Raw genomic sequence first — 21,189 nt, forward strand, 5'->3', positions numbered from 1 at the left:
ACATTCTGATATGTGGTTTGAAGAATTAAACTTCAGCAAAGGCACGCTTAAGGGGTGAAAAAGTCTACACAACATACAAGCACACATCACCGAACTATCTTTTCATAACTTTCTTTGTAAAAAAGAAATAAAATCCTGTTCCACATTATAACATCACTCCTTTTCCTGATACCAAGCCTAAAGTACTTGTGAAGTCTATGATCAAAGTAAAAAATGTTATGTAGGCCGGGGCACACTGGCTCACGCCTGTAATCCTATCAGTTTGGGAGGACATGGCGGGCACGTCACTTGAGGTCAGGAGATCACGACCAGCTTGGCCAACATGGTGAAACCCCATCTCTACTAAAAATACAAAAATGAGCCAGCGTGGTGGCACCTGCCTGTAATCCCAGCTCCTCAGGAGGCTGGGGCAGGAGAACTGCATGAACCCAGGAGGCAGAGGTTGCAGTGAGTCAAGATCATGCCATTGCACTCCAGCCTGGGGGACAAGAGCAAAACTCCATCTCAAAAAAAAAAAAAAAAAAAAAAAAAGTTATGCAAGTGAAGCTTGTCCCAAAGGAATTCTGTCAACCCAAGAGGGTGGGGGAGGGCATAAGTTACTATTTCTTAATAGACCTATGGCAAGAAGGTAAACTATATTAAAGTATGTTCAAAGAGATCTACCCAGAAAAAGAAGAGTTTTCCAGGGTCTTTTTTTTTTTCTTTTTTTGAGTCTCACTCAGGTGCCCACGCTGGAGTGCGAGTGCTGTGGCAAGATCTCAGCTCACTGCAACCTCCACTTCCCAGGTTCAAGCACTTCTCGTGCCTCAGCCTCCCAAATAGCTGGGAGCCACCGTGCCTGGCAAATTTTTATATTTTTAGTAGAGACAGGGTCTCACCATGTTGGCCAGGCTGGTCTCGAATTCCTGGCCTCAAGTGATCCGCCCGCCTCGGCTTCCCAAAGTGCATGAGCCACCACACCTGGCCAAACTTTCCAGTTTCTACATAGAATTGTGTAAATATCCTAATAAAGCAGGAATGTAACACACTTAAGGAATATAGCATACTTTGTTAGTTAACTTAGAGGCAATGGGATGAAAGGCAGACCCTGTAAAAGTCATGAAATGCTCATTTTGCAGAGAAAAAAAAGGAAACACTTTTCTGGACTATATAGGTAGAGGCATTACCAGAAGAAAAATAATAATTCACAGATTTGTGTCTTCAACTGTGTTCCCTAGAAATTGATTCAGGGATGGAGAATTCCATTTAGAAGATTTATGGGGTATATTCTCACCAAAGTCATGCCTATAAGGAAGTAAGGAGAATACAAGTGGGCAGAGGGAGATCCTGCCCCGCCATGCAGCTGCAGCCAGGGCCTCATCTGGTCCTACAATCCAACAGGGTACTCTGAAGGTAGGCAGGGCCCTTTGCATCTGCACCTCATTAAGCTGAAAGGGAAAGACCTTTATATCCCTGTAGCAATCAGTCATTGTTCCATAAGCTAGTCCCTGGGAAATGGGAGGACAGAAACATTGCCCTAAATAGGGATCCAAGTGAATGCCACAGTTTCCACGACAGTCATGTTTCCATCCAAAACGGACTAAGATCATGCTAATTTGGTTACAGGACCTAACTGTAGAAGATAAATGCATATTAAAATAGTAACTAGTAAGATGAATGATATATCTTCCTTAGCAAACTGAAACCTCCCATAGGAAAATAATTTGTCTGGTTAAAGTAATTGAGGATTCTCAGCTTAAAGAAGAGAAAATGATGAAGAAAAAGAAATCATGGTTTTAGAAAAATCCCAGGCTGGGTGCAGTGGCTCACACCTGTAATCCCAGCACTTTGGGAGGCCAAGGCAGGAGGATCACTTGAGGTCATGAGTTTGAGACCAGGCTGGCCAACACGGTGAAACCCCATCTCTACTAAAAGTACAAAAATCAGCCAGGCATGGTGGCAGGCACCTATAATCCCAGCTACTCAGGAGGCTGAGGCAGGAGAATCACTTGAACCCAAGAGGCAAAGGTCACAGTGAGCTGAGATTGCACCACTGCACTCCAGCCTGGGCAACAAAATGAGACTCTGAAAAAAAAAAAGAGGCCGGGCGTGGTGGCTCAAGCCTGTAATCCCAGCACTTTGGGAGGCCGAGACGGGAGGATCACGAGGTCAGGAGATCGAGACCATCCTGGCTAACACGGTGAAACCCCGTCTCCACTAAAAAAATACAAAAAACTGGGCGGGTGAGGTGGCGGGCGCCTGTAGTCCCAGCTACTCGGAAGGCTGAGGCAGGAGAATGGCGTGAACCTGGGAGGCGGAGCTTGCAGTGAGCCGAGATCGCGCCTCTGCACTCCAGCCTGGGTGACAGAGCGAGACTCCGTCTCAAAAAAACAAAAAAAAAAAAAGAAAGAAATAACTAAAAAGAAAAATTCCAAACCAAGCCACCATTTTTACAAATGAGGAAATTCTAGAGAAATTATTTGATTCGAGTCATAAAGTTATTGACAGAATTGGAACTAGAGGCAGGCCTAATTATCTCACTACTAGAGATAGCTCACTATTTCCTACATTGGACTGAGCACTATAGGAGAATTTTTCATGAGTCATCTGACGTTCACCCTCTAAAAAAAAGATAACCTTCATTCAAATAATATGAAGCTAGTGAGTAAAATTAGATTTCAACCAGGAATAGTAAAATTAGATTCTAACCAATTTTATTTTAGAGAGCGGAAGTAACACTAACAGAATTTACATAGAAACCAGTTTCAAATGAATGTAGAGCAAAAGACGGTTTCAATTTAGAAATTTCCAATAATTGAATAGTCAGTACTATAGTATGGCCCAATCCTGGAAATTATCAGTCAAAAGCTAGATGACCACACTAAAAAGAGTAGAGCTATACATGCTAGTTGTATTCTGGCACTGTACTAAGTAATTTATCTAGATTATCTACTGTAATCTTCTATATAATCTTATGAGATGATTTCTTTTCCCTATATTATATTAAAGAAAATGACCCAATAGACTGCCCAAAGACATTACCAGCTTCCAGGCCACTATCATCTCTGGCCTGGATTACTATGTTTGCCTTCTAAGTAGTCTTCTTGCTTTCACCCTGGCTCCTGTAGTGTATTCTCTATGCATAAAGGTTAATTTTGTGTGTTAAACTGGCCACAGGATGCCTCCTATATGCCTCATTTCTGGGCATGTGTGTGTGAGTGTTTCTGGATAAGATCAGTGAGACAGCTTGGCTCTGTGTCCCCACCCAAATCTCATCTTGAATTATAATCCCCAGGTGTTGAGGGAGGGACCTGGTGGGAGGTGACTGGATTATAGGGGCAGTATTCCCCATGCTGTTCCCATGATAGTGAATTCTCACGAGATCCGGTTGTTTGATAAGTGTGGTGCTCTCTTTCTCGCCTGCTACTGTGTAAGATGTGGCTGCTTCCCCTTCCGCCATGATTGTAAGTTTCCTGAGGCCTCCCCATGAACTGTGAGTCAATTAAACCTCCTTCCTTTATAGATCTCAGGTATTCTTTATAGCAGTGTGAAAACAGACTAATACAATCAGCACTTGCATCGGTAAACTGAGTAAAGCAGTTTACCCTCCCCATTGTGAGCAGGCATCATCCAATCCATTAAGAGCCTAAAAATAACAAAAAGAGGAGAGAATTCATCTCCCTGCCTGAATGCCTGAGCTGGGACATCAGTTTTCTCCTGCCCTCGGACTGGGACTTATACCATTGGCTCTCCTAGTTCTCAAGCCTTCAAACTTGGACTGGAAATACACCACTGGTTCTCCTGGGTCTCCAGCTTTCAAAGAGCAGATTGATTACAGGACTTAGTCTTCATCTCCTACTACTCCCCCTATACACACACACACACACACACACACACACACACACACACACACACACTTCTCCAGCCACACCAGCCTCTTTGATACACCAAGCACACTCCCAACTTAAGACCTCCATACTGGCGACAACCCTCTTCTCCCAGATATTTTTATGGCTTGTTCCCCATTTCCTTCAGGTCTCTGCTCAAATAATACCTTATCACTGAGACTTCCCTGATCATCTAACAAAGTAGAAGCCCCCCTTCCCCACAGCACTCCCGACCCCCCTCACCCTATTTTTCCATAGCACATACCATTACCTGATTTCTGTATTTACTTGTTAGCATCTATGTCACATACTAAAAGTTGAGTTATTTGAAAACCAGGGCTTAATCTGATTGTTCACCACTATATTCAAACCATCAGAACTATGTAAGACACAGCAAATATTTGTTGAATAAATAAAGCCTAAGCTACCAAACTCGAGACCCATTCTCTTAAATGCCAAACCATACTGGCATCCCAGAAAGGACTTCTTTCATTAGGAGGGTGGGGGAACTAGAAGATCTAAGGTCACTTCCAATTCTAGGACTATGATGCTATGACAAAGACATTAGGGCCTTAATAGTATGGTTTTCTTCTGCTGTTCTTTCCTCTCTTGCCACATTTTACTACTTTCCTTGAATAAGTAAGTGGTAAGCATTAGGCATGGATGAGATCATAGGTCCAGGAAGCCAGCTCCTCCTTGAGTCATCTCTAATCCATTTCTCATGCTGTTACTGTTTGCTCTTTTTCCACAGATGCCATCTGACCCTGCAGTGGCTCCGTTGTCAGTGGAAAAATATAGTGCCAATAAAATTGGCATTGTATACCTATGACTTGACCGATAAATACAAAAGTCACCATAGTATTGTCATTAAATCTCTTAATAGATATAAGCAGTGAGTATATTGAAGTTATTTCACAAACAAAGATAAATTCACTGCTAACCACCCCAAGCAAAGCTAAGGGAAAGCATAAAACTAACCTTGTGCTGGGCATGGTGGCTCACGCCTATAATCCCAGCACTTTGGGAGGCCGAGGCAGGCGGATCAAGAGGTCAGGAGTTCAAGACCAGCCTGACCTACATGGTGAAACCCTGGCTCTACTAAAAATACAAAAAAAAATTAGCCAGGCGTGGTGGCACATGCCTGTAATCCCAGCTACTCCAGAGGCTGAGGCAGGAGAACCACTTGAACACAGGAGGCGGAGGTCACAGTGAGCCAAGATCGCACCACTGCACTCCAGCCTAGGCAACAGAGCGAGACTCCGTCTCAAAAATAATAAAAATAAAAAAAAGAAAGAAAAAAAGTAACCTTGCAAGCAAGCATATTTGGGTACCAGAAACTAACAGAATAATACAGTGCTTTGAACTGGCAGAATTTACTTCGGCCCATTTAATAGTAGTAGAAGACATGGGAATCTGGAGCTGGAGAATTTAAAAGCTTTGGGAAAGGTTGGCAGGTCTCATGACCAGAAAAGGGGACAGAAAATCGTTCTGTGACATTGGCCTTGAGTAAGATCCCTCATTATTTCTGGTGGTTCCAGAGAGTTCTCAATACCAGGTACTTAAAATGATACTAGACTAACATATCAAGCCAACAAGTAATTATATTATTATGTTATTGGAAGTAAGCAAGTTCTTAAATATATGGTACTTTGAAACATCCTTTCATCTGAATCTTTTATACCCACCAGAAATGTGCTCATCTATTTACTGTCAAAGCGGTACTGACGCTTTTTTTCCCTGTAAGTTCTAATTCTAGATATTTGGTTTAAATATTTCAAAGCCACACTTTGAACAAATCCAAAAGAGACATTTCTCTCTATCTTAACTGCTAATCTCTGGGTATCTCAGAATACTAGTGAGGTTGTAATTACCCATATAACCACTTTTTTATTAAAGGCTAGTGAGGAAGCCAGTTAAATTATTATAGGCTTTCCCTTCTCTGAAATCTTTTTGAAGAACATAACAGCTCAGCACACTGATGGATCTTAGGAAATAAAGGTAGGTATTCTCAACGCCTCCCTCCCTCCATCTTACAGGCAAAGAAACCAAGGTCTAGAGAAGGCAAACAACTTGCCTCAAATCATACACCATCAAATGACAAAGCCTGAACTTCAGCCTGGGTCTTCTCATCTCCATATCTGCATTCTAACACACTATGGTATACTGCAAGGGAGAAACAGAGGTGGAAACAGGAAGTGGCATTCCTTTCTCCTAGTGTAGATAACAGTTAGAACCCAGGAAAGATCCACCACGGATTCATGCTTCATTTGAGAGTTACCAAACTGTGTGTGCACATACACATTGCAAATCCTCCCAAATGGTAGATGTCTCTGCTATGGTTTGGATATGGTTTGTGTGTCCCCACCAAAATTCACATTGAAATTTGATCTCCAATGTGGTAGTGTTGGGAGGTGGGTCCTAGTTGGGGAATGGCTTGGTGCCACTCTCTGGGTAGTGACTGAGTTCGTGCTCTGCTGGGAATGAATTAGTTCTTGAGGGAATGAATTCTTAATAGTTCCTGCCAGAGTGAGTTGTTACAAAGCCAGGATGGCCTTTGGGTTTTGTCTCTTTGCACATGTCCACTTTCCCTTTGACCTTCTCTGCTGTGTTTTGACCTAGCATGAGACCCTCACCAGAAGCCAAGTAGATGCCAGCACCATGCTTCTCTAACTTCCCACCTGCAAAACTGTGAGCTAAATCAATCTCTTTTCTTTATAAATTACCTAGCCTCTGTATTCTGTTATAGTAATGCAAAATGGACCAAGACAGTCTCCCAAACCAACTCTGGGCTTTTCTTAAAGGTCACCCGACAGGCCCCAAGGGAAAGAAGGGCTTGGTCTAAAATGTTTTATATTTCCTCTCACTTTTTAAACATTGGAAAATCCATTTGGCTCCAAGAAATGAATAGTAAAAGAAGTTCTAACTACCTAGAGCCAATAGAACGTAATGGAAAAAAGGCAAGAATATGGCTGGACTTTATTTTCTTTTTGCTTAGCACATCCTGTATTTAATCTGAAAGGTAAATAGGCCATGCCCAACATACCGACTCTTTTCAGGTGAAATTATCTAGGTTATAAAAACAAGCAACAACTGTGTTTTCACTATTCCTTAATTCACGGCTGACAGAAATCACTTCTAAAATAAATCAGAAGCAAATATTGTACATAAGGGAGCAAACCCACAAATTTCCATTACTTTGATAACTGACTTGTGAATTTATTTCGCTTGAATTAACATTGTGTGGCATTATCTGAAAGAACGTGTTGCAAACCCAGAAAAGGAAAGTTAGAATTGTCATATTTGGGTTATTTAAATATACAGGCAAAAGAGAAGAAGGGAGAGACAGATACTCTTTCCATGTCATTAATAGACAAACATCCCTAAGATATTTAACCTTCAAAATAGAACAAGTAATTATGCTACATCTTTTTTTCTGTAACCCCAAGACATCAACCTCTTTGGTTCTGTAATACAGCTCATGTTCTATGACGTCAGTCATGCCAGTAAGAACTATGCCCCATTTTTCCTGTATATGCAGCTTCTCTTACTTTATATTACACTTTATTCTCCATATTAAAGCTGAGCAAATAGTCTAGCAGAAACCATCTTCACAGCTAGAACATCCTTTAACAAGAACCTAGATAATATTGATGGTTTATGTGAAACAACATCTACCACATTCCTTTCCCTGGATGTTATTTAAATCAAGAATCACCTACATGAAATAATTTAAAGCAGTGTTCTTCAGAGCATCGGTTGTGGGCAATAGGTGTTCCACTCAAAAGGGTGGCAGGGTCAAATGGAAATGCTTCACATCCTAGAAGCTAAGCAAGATTCCCCTGCTTTCCCTCTAACTACAAGATTTCACAGAGCCTCTAAAATGCAAATGTGCCTTACATCCCTCCAAGAAAGGAACAGAAGAACATTGTAGTTCCCAAGCTAATTTGACTATGGAACATTTCATTCAAGGATATCTCTGTTTCCCAGAGCTGGTGGTCTATGGAACACACTTGGGGTGGGGGCATCCATTTAAAGGCCAGGTCTCTCTAAAGATAAGGAAATAACTGATTAACATTCAATGGTCAAGTCAAATATTCCACATCTGTCCCTCTGCATACCCAGAGTATACTGCCCCCTCTTTGGAGCACTGTGAAGGATCCTAGCACCTTCATTTTACACATGAAAAATCAGAGGCCCAAAGAGATTTACCATGTGCCCAATTACACAGCTGAGTTGGCGTACAGCTGGAATTGGAGTGTGGCAATCCTGGGGGGAAAAAAAAAAAGCTAGGCTCGCAGCAAAATGGCCAGGGATGCCTCTTACAGAAGACAGAACAATGACAGAATGTTGTTAAAGCTTTATTAAATCCAAGAAACTATTCCAGTATAGATCCTTTTGTAGTTCATAAGAGTGATGATTTGTTTCCCACAGTCACGTAAGATATGCAAAACCTTGTTACACAGTAAGCACATTATCCATCTAACATGAAAAGAAAAAATACACACATTACATATACCAGTATATACCAGCATAACATCAAATCTAGCAGGAAGATCATTACATGTGGATACTCCCTGGGGCAGGGGGGTGGTTCTCAGTAAAGCCATTTTAAATATATGGTAGGCACAAGCAATTGGGAGATGTCATCCAATCCTATTTAAAAGTAGAAGTCAGTAGTATGTGGCATATTAAAAAGTTACAAATTTCTTTTTAGTCTCAAAAACACAAAACATTTGACACTGTAATACAGATGCAAAATAAAGTCTGGGAAGTGTAAGATACATTTTAAGTCATTTTTTTAAAAAGCAGAAATAAATCTCTAACCAAAAGAAAGTTAGAGTAGTATTTCAGGCGAGTCTGATTCAAATTACAATTTTACAGACGCTAAGGTAATCATACATTGCTTACTATTTTGGCAGCTCACAGGTAATAGGGTAACAGGATGCCAGGGAAAGTTAATGTTTCTAGGTGCAAAAAGATCCAAAATTGATGGATACCAAAAATATTAAGCCATTTGACTTTCTGCTTTTGAGCACTCCCTAACAATGAGGAAGTGTGAATCTAGATGACTGAATAAGCTAACGGTACTAACTCCTACCCTCAAATTGCTGAAAGAGAAATGAGAAGTAGCAATGCTGTTTTGAATCAGGAACTAAAATCTATTGAAACAGTAACAGGACAGGGTTAGCTCCCTGTGAAGATGAAATACAACCTTCACCGTGTATTATTTCCCCAATGTTGACGCACACACTTAAATTCTGCACTATTAAATGTCATAGCAAAAATTGAATTCTTTTAAAACAGCAGTAACCCTCAGCAAAATATGTGCATCCTGGTTTTCACCAAATGTTGTTTCTGACTCATTTGTTTCAAGGATTAGCAAGGGTTAGAAAGTCAGAGAAATAATTGTTTTGAAGGACAGCCTTCAGAAACAAAGCAAGACCAAAGGAAACTGAAGTTACTCTCAGACAACAAGGCCATTTCCTCACTTCCTATAAAGCAACACACACTAACAACAAGAGGAAGGAGAAGCCGCACAAACATTACTCCTCAGCAAAGCCTACTTCTGACCCCCCACCTAAAACAGCAACATCCTCTCAGCCCTGAACTCCTACATAATGTTCTTGGATAGAATGTAAGCTCCTAAAAGCAAGAAACTTCGCTGGGTTTTGTTTCCTTAACTGATAAATCCCGGTGCCTAGAACCAGTCCTGGGACATAGTTCCTGCTCAATAGGTATTTGTTGATTAAATGAACAATGCTAGTCTCTGTCATCACTAAATCCTACAGGAACTCAGTCTGTTTCCTACCTTTATACCTTAACCAACCAACCTTCGAGGAAAAGCGGCAGTAAAGGTCACAAGTGTCGATACCAGGTGTCACACTAAAAGAGATAAAGCCCACTTCTGCAGGTCTATAGGGCTCTCATTAAGTGGAATAAGAAGCATTCAGCATATTGTGAAAATAGAATAAAAGAAGCTATGACAAAGTACAATTTATACCTTGTGCGTTGTAGAAGATGAACAAGTATATGAATGAAAATTCAGTACATAAATTACTACCTGACTTCTCTTATCATTTAAAATACCTGGTGAGTTTCTTATAGGTGGTAGTTAACTACAGCATGTTAATTTTTTTTTTTTTTTTTTTGAGACGGAGTCTCGCTCTGTCACCCAGGCTGGAGTGCACTGGTGTGATCTTGGCTCACTGCAAGCTCCGCCTCCCAGGTTCACACCATTCTCCTGCCTCAGCCTCCTGAGTAGCTGGGACTACAGGCACCCGCCACCACGCCCGGCTAATTTTTTGTGTTTTTAGTAGAGACGGGGTTTCACCGTGTTAGCCAGGATGGTCTCGATCTTCTGACCTTGTGATCCGCCCGCCTCGGCCTCCCAAAGTGCTGGGATTACAGGTGTGAGGCACCACGCCCAGCCACCATGTTAAAATTTTTCTATTCTATTCCATAGTTTGAACCTTATCAGAAACACTATTTATTCAACCAATAATTAAATTTCAAACATACATTATACTTAGCTAAAACAAGTAAACCCAGGATTTACCATTTAAGATACTATTTGGAAATAGATTCAAAGATGAAATGCTTTCCAAAGCAGGATCATATTGTAGCAAACTTTGGCTTCTCAGTAAACCACAGAAATATATCCTACTTTTATAATTTTTCCCTTTGTATTTTCTCATAGTGAAAGCATCAAGGAAAACTTACAGCTGTGCAAAAGATGCACCGGCATTCCTGGAGTATGGTCATCTTGTCCACAGACTGCTCACACAGGCAGAGTTTGCAAGTGATGAGGGGGGCCGGAGCCAGATCTCCAGGAGTGGGATTTTCAGCAGTCATGGCGAGATAGTGGAGCCTACCAGCTGAGCCCATCAGCCTGTCTTCAGCGTTCTTCAGTCTCCTCAATCCCTATAGAAAGGTCCAAAGCAGAAAATACTATATGGATTGATAAAGCTATTGTTTAGCCAACACATCTGGAGGTCAGTTGATCAAATTCTCACCCTCAGTTATCCCGAAACTTACAGCTAATGCACTTCTGGGAACCATGGGCTAGAGAGTGGTTCACCTACCTCAGCAAGGTGTCCCTGAAGTCCTGAAATTTAAGCTGACTTCACTGTCCTGATTCATATCATATGAGCTATGGAAATTAAAAGATCACTAAGGTGGGGTGAGAATGGGGAGATGTTGGTCAAGCTTACAAAGTTTCATTTAGATGAGATGAATAAGTTCTGGGAAGCTCTCATATAACATGGTGACCAGAGTTAGTAATAATACACTGTAATGCCCGAGAGATTTTAAATGATCTCACCACACATACACAAAACAATGTGAAATGATGATGTTCATTAGCTTGATTTAAGCGTTTCACAATGTATACATATAGCAAAACATCACACTGTATACTGCAAATGTAACTTATCAATTATACCTTAATAAAGGTGGGCGGCGGGAAATATCACTATGAGCAAACGTATTTAGGAGTTGCATCACTACAATCAATTCAACAGACTCAAAAAGTACTTAAAAATAGAATGTCATTCAAAAAGTTAAACAAAGAGGTAACATATGATCCAGCAATTCCACTTCTGGGTATATATCCAAAAGAACTGAAAGCAAGGTCTCAAAGAGATATTCGTACACCCATGTTCATAGCAACATTATTCATAATAGCCAAACAGTGGAGGTGATCCAAGTGTCTATCAACAGAAGAATGAGGCTGTGCGCAGTGGCTCACGCCTGTAATCCCAACACTGTGGGAGGCTGAGGCAGGTGGATCACTTGAGGTCAAGAGTTCAAGACCAGCCTGGCCAACATGGTGAAACCTTGTCTCTACTAAAAATACAAAATTTTAAAAAATACAAAAATACAAAATTAGCCAGACACAGTGGCACATCTGTAATCCCAGCTACTCAGGAAGTTGAGGTGGGAGAATCACTTGAACCCAGGAGGCAGAGGTTGCAGTGAGTCAAGATTGTGCCACCGCCCTCCAGCCTGGGTGACAGAACGAAACTTCATCTCAAAAAATAAAAAATTAAAAAGACAGAAGAACAAACAAAATGTGGTATATATACATACATACAATGGAATAAAAGGAAATAAAATTCTGACACATGCTACAACATGGATGAACCTTGAAGACATCGCCTAACTGAAATAAACCAGACAGAAAATCAAATATTATATGATTCCACTTAAATGAGGTACCTAGAGTAGTCAAATTCTGAGAGACAAAAAGTAGAATAGAGATTATCAGGGACCAGTAGGAGGGGGAAATGAAGAGTTACTGTTTGTGGGGTTTTCCTCCTAGAGACAGGGTCTCTCTCTGTTGCCCAGGCTCAAGTGCAGTGGAACAAACATAGCTCACTGCAGCCTCGAACTCCTGGGCTGACATTACCCTCCCGACTCCACCTCCCGAGTCAGGGTACGCTTCCTCACCTGGCATGTTCAATGGGTACAGAGTTTCTGCTTGAGGTGATGAAATAATTGTTTTCCTCATTTTATAGATTAATTGTGGTACTGAGAAGTTAGGTAATCTGCCAGAGTTCTCAGAGCTTGTACATGGCAGAGCAGAATACAATCCTCAACCTTCTGAGGCCACCAAGCCCAGTGCCAGATCCATTACACCAGAGCTGCCTTACGTGGATATCACATGAACAGATGAAGCAGGGAAAGAAAGGAGGAAGGGGGATAGAAAGAGGAAAAGAGTTGGAAGTCCATGACTACAGTTATCCTTAAGGTCAAAGCTGTACAGGAACAAAATTTGTCTCTACACATGGCATGACTATGGGAAAATATATCTTTAGATGAAAAATAAAAACTGCTGGCAAAGTTCCTCTACTAGATTGCTTTTATTCTGAATCTTTAACAGAGACTAAATAATTGTGAAAATAATTTCTCTACATATTCATATTTCATATCACATCAGGAAATTTCATGTTCTGATTAAACAAAAGCAAAATCCTATAGTTCTTACTATTTTTAAAGAGTGGCCAATTCTAATAAATTCTACCATAGAAATAATTGCAAATATACCTCCCCCTACAAGAACCAAGCTCTTTTCCTCTTAATTTTCGTACAAAAGAAATTATATGTAACCATTTGCTACCTAGTCCCACAACAGCTTAAGTCTCAATAGGTAAGTAGAAAAGTACTAAAACAAGTAGAGGAAAATCAAATTTGATTAGATGGAAAGAAAAAAAAATAAATGAGATATTTGCTTGTTAATCTGTCCACATTCACTTTCTTAATGTCATACCAGAAAGTCAACAATTACTAACTCTAGCAACCTGAAGCATTTAAGGTTTTTCACCTACTCCCAGCACTCAGTACCAGAAAACCTGATTCAAAATAATTAAATAGGAAGCTAACTAATGGTTAGTTTCCATGTGGAAGGCATGGTTTTTTCTCAGCAAAGGCCTGATAAAGTTCAAGACACAGCGATATTCCATTAACTACTGAGGAGCTGTCATCCAAGAGCAAATTAAATTCAAATAGACCTGCACGTCGAATTCAGGATTTTGAGTTTTTTTAAAAAACCTCTCTTTATGATAAACGTAGGGGTAAAAATGAATGACTTTACCTTTTCCTTCCTCCCAGTTCATGCTTAACAACTATCATTAGCTTGTGTCTCCAATACTCCGCGGCTCATGGCACACAGTCCCACCAACTTCCCCAACTGCTGTCTTCTCATCTCTACATTCTCAACACTGCTTCACTGCTTATGCAACCTATTCTGAATTATCTTTCTTTCAAAAGAAATCCCAAGTAAAACAACAAGAATAAACGTGGTAGTAAATGCTTCCTGAGTAGGGGAAAAGGGGTAATAACACAGGCCAGAACCACTCCACACCCCAAATGTCAAATACGCTTAGCCATTTGTATCTGGTGTGAATAGTCAATCCTGATGTTCTGACCTAGCAAGAGATCTAGGTACTCTTCAAGAAATCCAAGTATTTCTCAGTCTTACTCTATATTTTTTTTTAGAAGGAAACATTAAACAGGCCAAAGTTTTAATGTACTCTTGAAAAACAAAGACATAATTGGATACCTCTTAGAAATTAATTGGATACTCTTGAAAGACACATTGGATTCCTCGAATAATACCTCAATTATTATCCATAATTGAATACCTATAATTAGATATTTCTTAGAAATAGTCTTCTTTTGAAGGTAGAACTAAAAATTGTGGTAATCAAGACCATGTGAAACATAATTATCTCTACTATAAACAGTACGAAAGTTTTTACTCCTTAAAACTAAGGAGTTACATGCCTATAGGCTATGAAGTCAAAGTTATAAAATATACATATAATGTAAAAATATTTTTATAATAGAAAAACCTTTACATAGCGGAGATGCATTTTGTTTTTTAAGAATTCCAAGCATTCCAAACAGGCAGGACTTGTGACTCAGTGACATATAGGAAAAAAGTCACATATTTCATCTCTTTGAGATGTGAACAATTCAAAATGCTTCTTCAAAGAGTGATTTAGAGGAATAACACCAATTCCCTAAGGCAATGGCTCTCAGACATTTTTCAAGCAATAAACTTTCAGAAAAAACAAAAATCGTAGTCAAACCACCACTGTATAAAAGAGATTCAGGTAGACAAGTGCCAGCACCCAATAGTGGGTGTCTAGAGCCAGTGCCCTTGACCTTCCCCACTCAGCAGCCCCCCAGCCACCATCACAGAAGCCTAAACCTGCACCATGCACAGATTAAAAACCAAACCTTTCGTTTTTCACTTTGGGCAAAACCAACAATGAATGTTGAAAAAATGAAATGCAGTGAGGACTTCATTTAAAAAAAAAGAATATCAAACAAGAAATCCTTTCACCATTGAGTCATTGCAAAATGAGCTCTTCAAGCAGTAAACAGGAGAATCCTGAAAGCCTCTCATGAATTTCCTCACACCTGAGATGCCTGTGAATGGCTCCAAGGTCTCCTTGCTTTTCTTCCTTTGTGTCATGTTAAGATTCACCAGTCTTCACAGCATGAAACCCCCAACAGCAGAGCCTCAGGAAGCTCAGGACATTTGATAACACACTCCCAGCTCCTCCTGTCCCTCCCATCAGGCCACAGCTTCACAGGGGCACAGATAATTCACATCCATTCCCCTCCAGGTTTCAAGAAAAGTCTTCACTCCAGAGAGAGGCTAACTCACTCTTACTGCCTCATACCTCACATTTCTATCAAAAATAAGAAAGTGACTTGAATTATCCACCCTACCACTTGATTTTAAAAGCTAACAATTATAATTACTTTTACAGTGATTATAGATGTGACTGTGCGTCTCACTGAGTGTCAAGAACCCCTTGTGAAAAGGATTTTGGCAGAGAATGCAAGGGGCACCCTGGAAAGAAAAGAAATCTGACAGCTGCCTTTCAAGTTTAGGCATTCTAAGGTTGGTAGCAGGTATCACTTGTTTACATAGTCCCAATCATACAACAAGACAGATTGGTTGGGCCATGTAAGGAAGGAAAGCCATTCTAAAATGTCTGAGTTTGCACTAAATTACCAGGAAAGGAGAACCAGCAGTTAGTTCTATGTGCTCTATGTGTCTCTTGCACTATAGAGTGTTCATTATTTGAGAAGCAAGTACTATCTGATAGGAAAGAATAGAAAGTCACCTTTTCCCTCATGTGTTTTCATTAGAATTGCCAAAGAAAGGAATACTTCAGCACAGGATGCACAAGGAATTTTCATATTCTGCTGGTGGCCTGAAAAAGCAATCTGCTACAAAAATGCAAATGATGGGAGAGCCAACATTCAAAGCCTTTTTTTTTTTTTTTTTTTTTTTTTTGGCGGGAGGGTAGGGGATGGAGTCTCGCTCTGTCGTCCACGCCAGAGTGCAGTGGCACAATCTCAGCTCACTGCAACCTCCGCCTCCCGGGTTCAACCGATTCTCCTGCCTCAGCCTTCCAAGTAGATGGGATTTCAGGTGTCCGCCACTATGCCAGGCTAATTTCTGTATTTTTAGTAGAGACGAAGTTTCACCATATTTATCAAGCTGGTCTTGAACTCCTGACCTCATGATCCGCCCACCTCAACCTCCCAAAGTGCTGGGATTACAGGTGTAAGCCACCGTGCCCAGCCATTCAAAGTATTTTTAACCAATTTAGTTTATGTCTGTTTGATTATCCAAAATTAACAGTTATTCCCTTACACAAAAAGACAGTGTAATTGGAAGGGATAATGTTTTATTAAGATACTTACCCTAATTATTATTAGGACACTTATCCCTAATTATTTTGGAATTTTTACATTATTATGCAAAAGCTTTAACATTTGGAGAAACTGCTAAAGCACAACTAAGGAGACTAAGAGAAATAGAAAGCTACTAAAATGAATCAACTGGATATTACTGATGTCACAGGATATTAATGTAAATAAAAATCCAGTTGATCTGCACTGAGGTCTTAATTCCAAGCTATGCTATGAAATTCTAAGAGTTACTCAAGTACAGGGGACAAAACAGAAGAGGAGACATATGAATACTTTCAACGTGTTTATATGCCTTTGTGAGACTTGGAGTCATCGCTGTGAAGTAGCTAGAATAACAGATATGAATGCATAAATATGAAAGTGAGGTAGCAAAGGGGAAAGTTTTCAAGAAGGGTGGGTGGTGATGAAGAAAGGCTGAAGTGTTGCCTTGTAAAATGGAGACATATTCTCGGGAAGCTAATATTCTAATAAAGCAGAAAAAAAGAGCAGCAATCTAAAGGTCCCATCCTTGCCTTGTTAGGAAAGCTCTCCTCATACCAGCTAAGAACACACCAGGCAACCAGTTTCCACTCAACACAATCTGAAAATCCGCATTATGTTGATCTTGGTACTTCTGCCCAATAGAGTGGTTTAGTTACCTAATGGTTCCTTTTCCTAACAGAAACTATTAGTGAACCCAATGGTCCTAATTGAGTCTAGTAAAGTGCTGACCATTATCAGCCATTAGCTGAAGTTCTACCCTAAATACAATCTAAATACAATGGCAGGGTGACCTGCTGGCTGGTAGCAGTAGCAAAAGCAATGAAGGAAGCGAGGGTTTATGATAGACCTCCTTTGTGGTCAGTGTTGTAGCTCTACTCTCTGCTTGTATCACCAACCACCTAACTGGTCATTCAAGGACAAGATGAACCATCCTTTCAATCACAAAAACAGTTCTAATGTATGCCCTGAGAGGACCTGAACAAATGAAAACATAGGCTTCCCCTCTCGTAGTCAGGGAACTGCAATTACTCAAATATATTGTATATCTATTAATTACTTTTTTTTTTTTTTGAGATGGAGTCTCACTCTGTCTCCAAGCTGGAGTGCAGTGGTGTGATCTTGGCTCACTGCAAGTTCCGCCTCCTGGTTTCACACCATTCTCCTGCCTCAGCCTCCTAAGTAGCTGGGACTACAGGCGCCCGCCACCACGCCCAGCTAATTTTTTGTATTTTTTAGTAGAGACGGGTTTTCACCGTGTTAGCCAGGATGGTCTCGATCTCCTGACCTCATGATCTGCCCTTTTTAAAAGAATAATGCTGAAACCCAATGAGTACATACATGGTATCACACATGAGATAAGTTGTCATTATTTGAAAAAATAGATTAGAAAATATCCTCGAGCATAAGCAAACCCAGGAAATATTTAGGTCTTAGACGTAAGAAAGTAAATATTCACCTATTCAGGCTCTGTGAAGTGGCAGTATTGTATTGCTGTGCCTCCTGTAGTAGGGAAGAGGACTTCTGATTTCTCTACACTGTTTCATGGCTTAAAGTGCTCCAAAACCACTTTAGTCTACAATTCCTTACTTTTAACATCGTCATCTCAACAGTTTCTAGGATGGCAATGAGATCACAACTTTATAACTTGGAGACTATTACCTTCTAAAAATGGAACTGACATGCAAATATAGCCCTATTAACCTTTTTGTAGGTTTAAAAAAAAAGCAGGTACTTCATCAGGAAGGAGAAGCATCTTAAGGTATTAGCAAGAACTGTTTTCTGAACAGTGCCTTTGCTTCTTGAAATTAGGTTATGAATGAAGTCTGTTACAACTAATTTAGTGAGATCTAATATTTTTTCCCACAAAATATATATTGGTGCTGATATCCAAGCATGGCCAACGATGTACATGACGTCGTGATAAGCTAACTCCAGAAGACAGAACATCTGGCACATCTAGTTTTTGTTTTTGTTTTGTTTTGTTTTGAGACGTAGTCTCGCTCTGTCGCCCAGAGCTGCAGTGCAGTGGCGCTATCTCAGCTTGCTGCAAGCTCTGCCTCCCGGGTTCACGCCATTCTCCTGCTTCAGCCTCCTGAGTAGCTGAGACCACAGGTGCCTGCCACCACACCTGGCTTGATTTTTTGTATTTCTTTTTTTATTAGAGATGGGGTTTCACTGTGTCAGCCAGGATGGTCTTGATCTACTGACCTCGTGATCTGCCTGCCTCAGCCTCCCAAAGTGCTGGGATTTCAGGCGTGAGCCACTGAGCCTGGCCCTTGGCACATCGAGTTTTAACATTTGCAAAATGCTGTTCCTTTTTTTTTTTTTTTTTTTTTGGAGACGGAGTCTGACTGTGTCCCCCAGGCTGGAGTGCAGCCGCGAGATCTCAGCTCACTGCAAGCTCCGCCTCCTGGGTTCATGCCATTCTCCTGCCTCAGCCTCCCAAGTAGCTGAGACTACAGGTGACCTTCACAACGCCTGGCTAATTTTTTGTATTTTTAGTAGAGACGGGGTTTCACCGTGTTAGCCAGGATGGTCTTGATCTCCTGACCTTGCGATCCGCCCACCTCAGCCTCCCAAAGTGCTGGGATTACAGGTGTGAGCCACCGCACCTGGCTCCTTTTTCTTAAAAGCACATTTCTTCTTTCCTTCTTTCCATGTTCTCATTACACTACAGGGTAAGGCCCAAGAGGCAGAAATCCAAATCCAGTTTTCCAAACAATATAAACTTATCAAAGAAGGTAGGAGTGAATATGAGAATAATAGCTCAATGATATTTTTGGCATGGCAACTTTGCATTCATCATGATAGCTACCTCTTCAATATCACCACTGTGCCTTGCCCACTCCTGTTTTAATCAGTGGTTCCCTGCCTCCCACAATTATTCACACAGCCCTGCTAAATAATTCTCTTCCTTCTGCCTGGCATAACAACAAAGCTCAGAAGCAGGAAGGAATGCCACTTAAAGGCAGGTCAGACAATGATGTAATTAACCGATCAAGGAGAAGTGGTATTTCAAAGAGCCTTACAGAGCAAGACCCAGGCTGATTTCTTGGGTCAGGACATTACCAGAAAACCGGAGCCGCTAAAGCACGAACATCTAAATAAAAAATTTTTTTCAAATGAATAAAAGCATGTGCCAATATTACCCCCTCCTGTGAAAGTTAAAAGTTTCATATAGAAATTTTAATTAGAAACAAATTGGAAACCAGTTTGGAAGAGGAATCTTCATCCCACCTGAGCAAAGTGCAGGTGTAGAATTTTGTATGTCCTTGCCAATTAATTTCCTATAACAGGAATTTATCATGAAGGAAACAAAGTCAACACACAAAGTTAGGTGCTAGGGATGTAAAGGACGTAAAGGTGATTACACCCAGCTCCTACTTATTAAGAGTCAACTAGTTGAGGAGGTTTTCAATAGAGGATTTCATATAATCATATGCAGGAGAATGTGTGGGTTTAAGGTTTCAGCCACAAGTCCAACAGAGAGAAATGAATTGTCTTGTTCTATCTTCCCAAGAAAAACAAAGAACAAGTTGATGAAGGGCTGGGACTCAAACTCGTGACTTCAAAAGATTTAAAAAACAATGGGACATGGCTTTCAAAGTATGCTCTTAATAAATACTATAAACCATGTGATCAGAAGTATCTCCAGCTATGAATAAGAAAAGTGTATTTCACTTAGATTGTTGTGTTTTGCATTCAAGAAAGAGATCTGATCATAGATGAGAAGCTCCTCATTCCATGTTGCAGAAGCATTGGTCATTTTTACTCATTTAATACATAGTTATCCATTTTTTAATAACCATTACGATATGATGCATTGGGTTCCAAAGTACTCACCGACTAGGTAAATAGCAAATGCCAAAGTTAATGAAACTAAAACTTTAGTCCAAGACCTCCCACATACACCTAAAGGTAAAAAATATGAATTAAAATATTTATATAAATTAACTTAGGTGTCATATACCTCTTTGGCTGCTTAATGGTCAAATGGTCAAGGTGACACTACCAAGAAAATTAAGATGATTGAGGTGACAAACATCAGAGTACTTTTTATAATCTGGCAAAGCAACGTGAATTAAGAACTACCACTCTAGACCCAAGTCACTTCTGAGCTTATAAGAATTTCTTCAGGACACAGACCACATCTTAGCCATCTTTATATCTCAGCATCTAACATAGCACCTAGCAAATCACAGTCACTCAGTAGTAGAGTGGATAATTTTTCTGATTGTACGTGGAGGAGATAAAATATTAAAGGCCTGATTCTCATCTGTATTCACTTCCAGAAATTCGCAAGCTGAAAATATTGACCATTTGTTGTAGGCAAGGAGCTTCTATAAATTAAGGTAGGCACCTCTGAAAGAAATGTTTCAGTACTTAGGGGCAATGGCCACAGATACCTATTCCCCAAAGCCCAAGTGAAAAGCATGACTTGTCTGGCAGCTTGGCCCTTTTCCCACACCCAAAATAATCAGTTGCACAAAGTAGGCTTAGTCCCAAAACTGCTCGGACTTTGTTCCTTCACTAACATCTGGGTTCAGCATGATTCCTGACCTCTATCTCAAACTGGAGATTTCAAACACTAAGAATTTCACTCACCAAGAAAATAATGTCATAGTCAAGGCCAGGGGAAACAAAGAAGCCAGGATTAGCAGAAATACTTCAGAGAAAGGATTCTGACATACATATAAATGTTTCTAAATGTCTAAAATATTGAAATGACTTTTCAAGAAGGAAATTTGAAGTGCACCTCCTCAGATGAAAAATATTCATACTACTGAAGAGAAAGATGTTTTTCAGGAAGTTAAATGGTCATACCAGGCAGATAAAATAAGCTTTTTCTTCCCAGAGAGAGCATACTTTTCTCTCTGCTGTAGAGTTTGGCTCCGAAAACCTGGTTCACAATCTGAGACCCAAAAACTGATTATTTTAAAAAGACATGTCTTAAGCTGACCTAGTTTGGAAGCCTGAATGCCTTTAAATTGCCAATGAACTGAAACCATTCATGAGAATGGGGCTTTTGAATGCTGAGAATGTTCTTTGGGGCTCAGCACAAAGATATTTGGCATAGATGACTGTAAATATTTGTAAAACTCTG

General features: G+C 40.3%; 1 protein-coding gene and 1 pseudogene across 2 annotated transcripts in view; one reads left to right on the forward strand and one right to left on the reverse strand.

Annotated features, from left to right (window-relative positions):
• The window catches only part of RNF144B (ring finger protein 144B), a 190,059-nt gene that overhangs the window by 58,140 nt on the left and 110,730 nt on the right, over positions 1 to 21,189 (reverse strand). For both annotated transcript variants that reach the window (XM_005553941.4, XM_005553940.4), the window contains exon 2: positions 10,587 to 10,787. In XM_005553941.4, the coding sequence (XP_005553998.2) occupies positions 10,587 to 10,751 (165 nt within the window). In that variant the 5' untranslated portion in view covers positions 10,752 to 10,787. The remainder of the gene's footprint in view (positions 1 to 10,586; positions 10,788 to 21,189) is intronic.
• Positions 8,256 to 8,351, forward strand: LOC123573268 (small nucleolar RNA U13; annotated as a pseudogene).

This window comes from Macaca fascicularis, chromosome 4 (genome assembly GCF_037993035.2).
Source record: "Macaca fascicularis isolate 582-1 chromosome 4, T2T-MFA8v1.1".
Taxonomy (NCBI): Eukaryota; Metazoa; Chordata; class Mammalia; order Primates; family Cercopithecidae; genus Macaca; species Macaca fascicularis.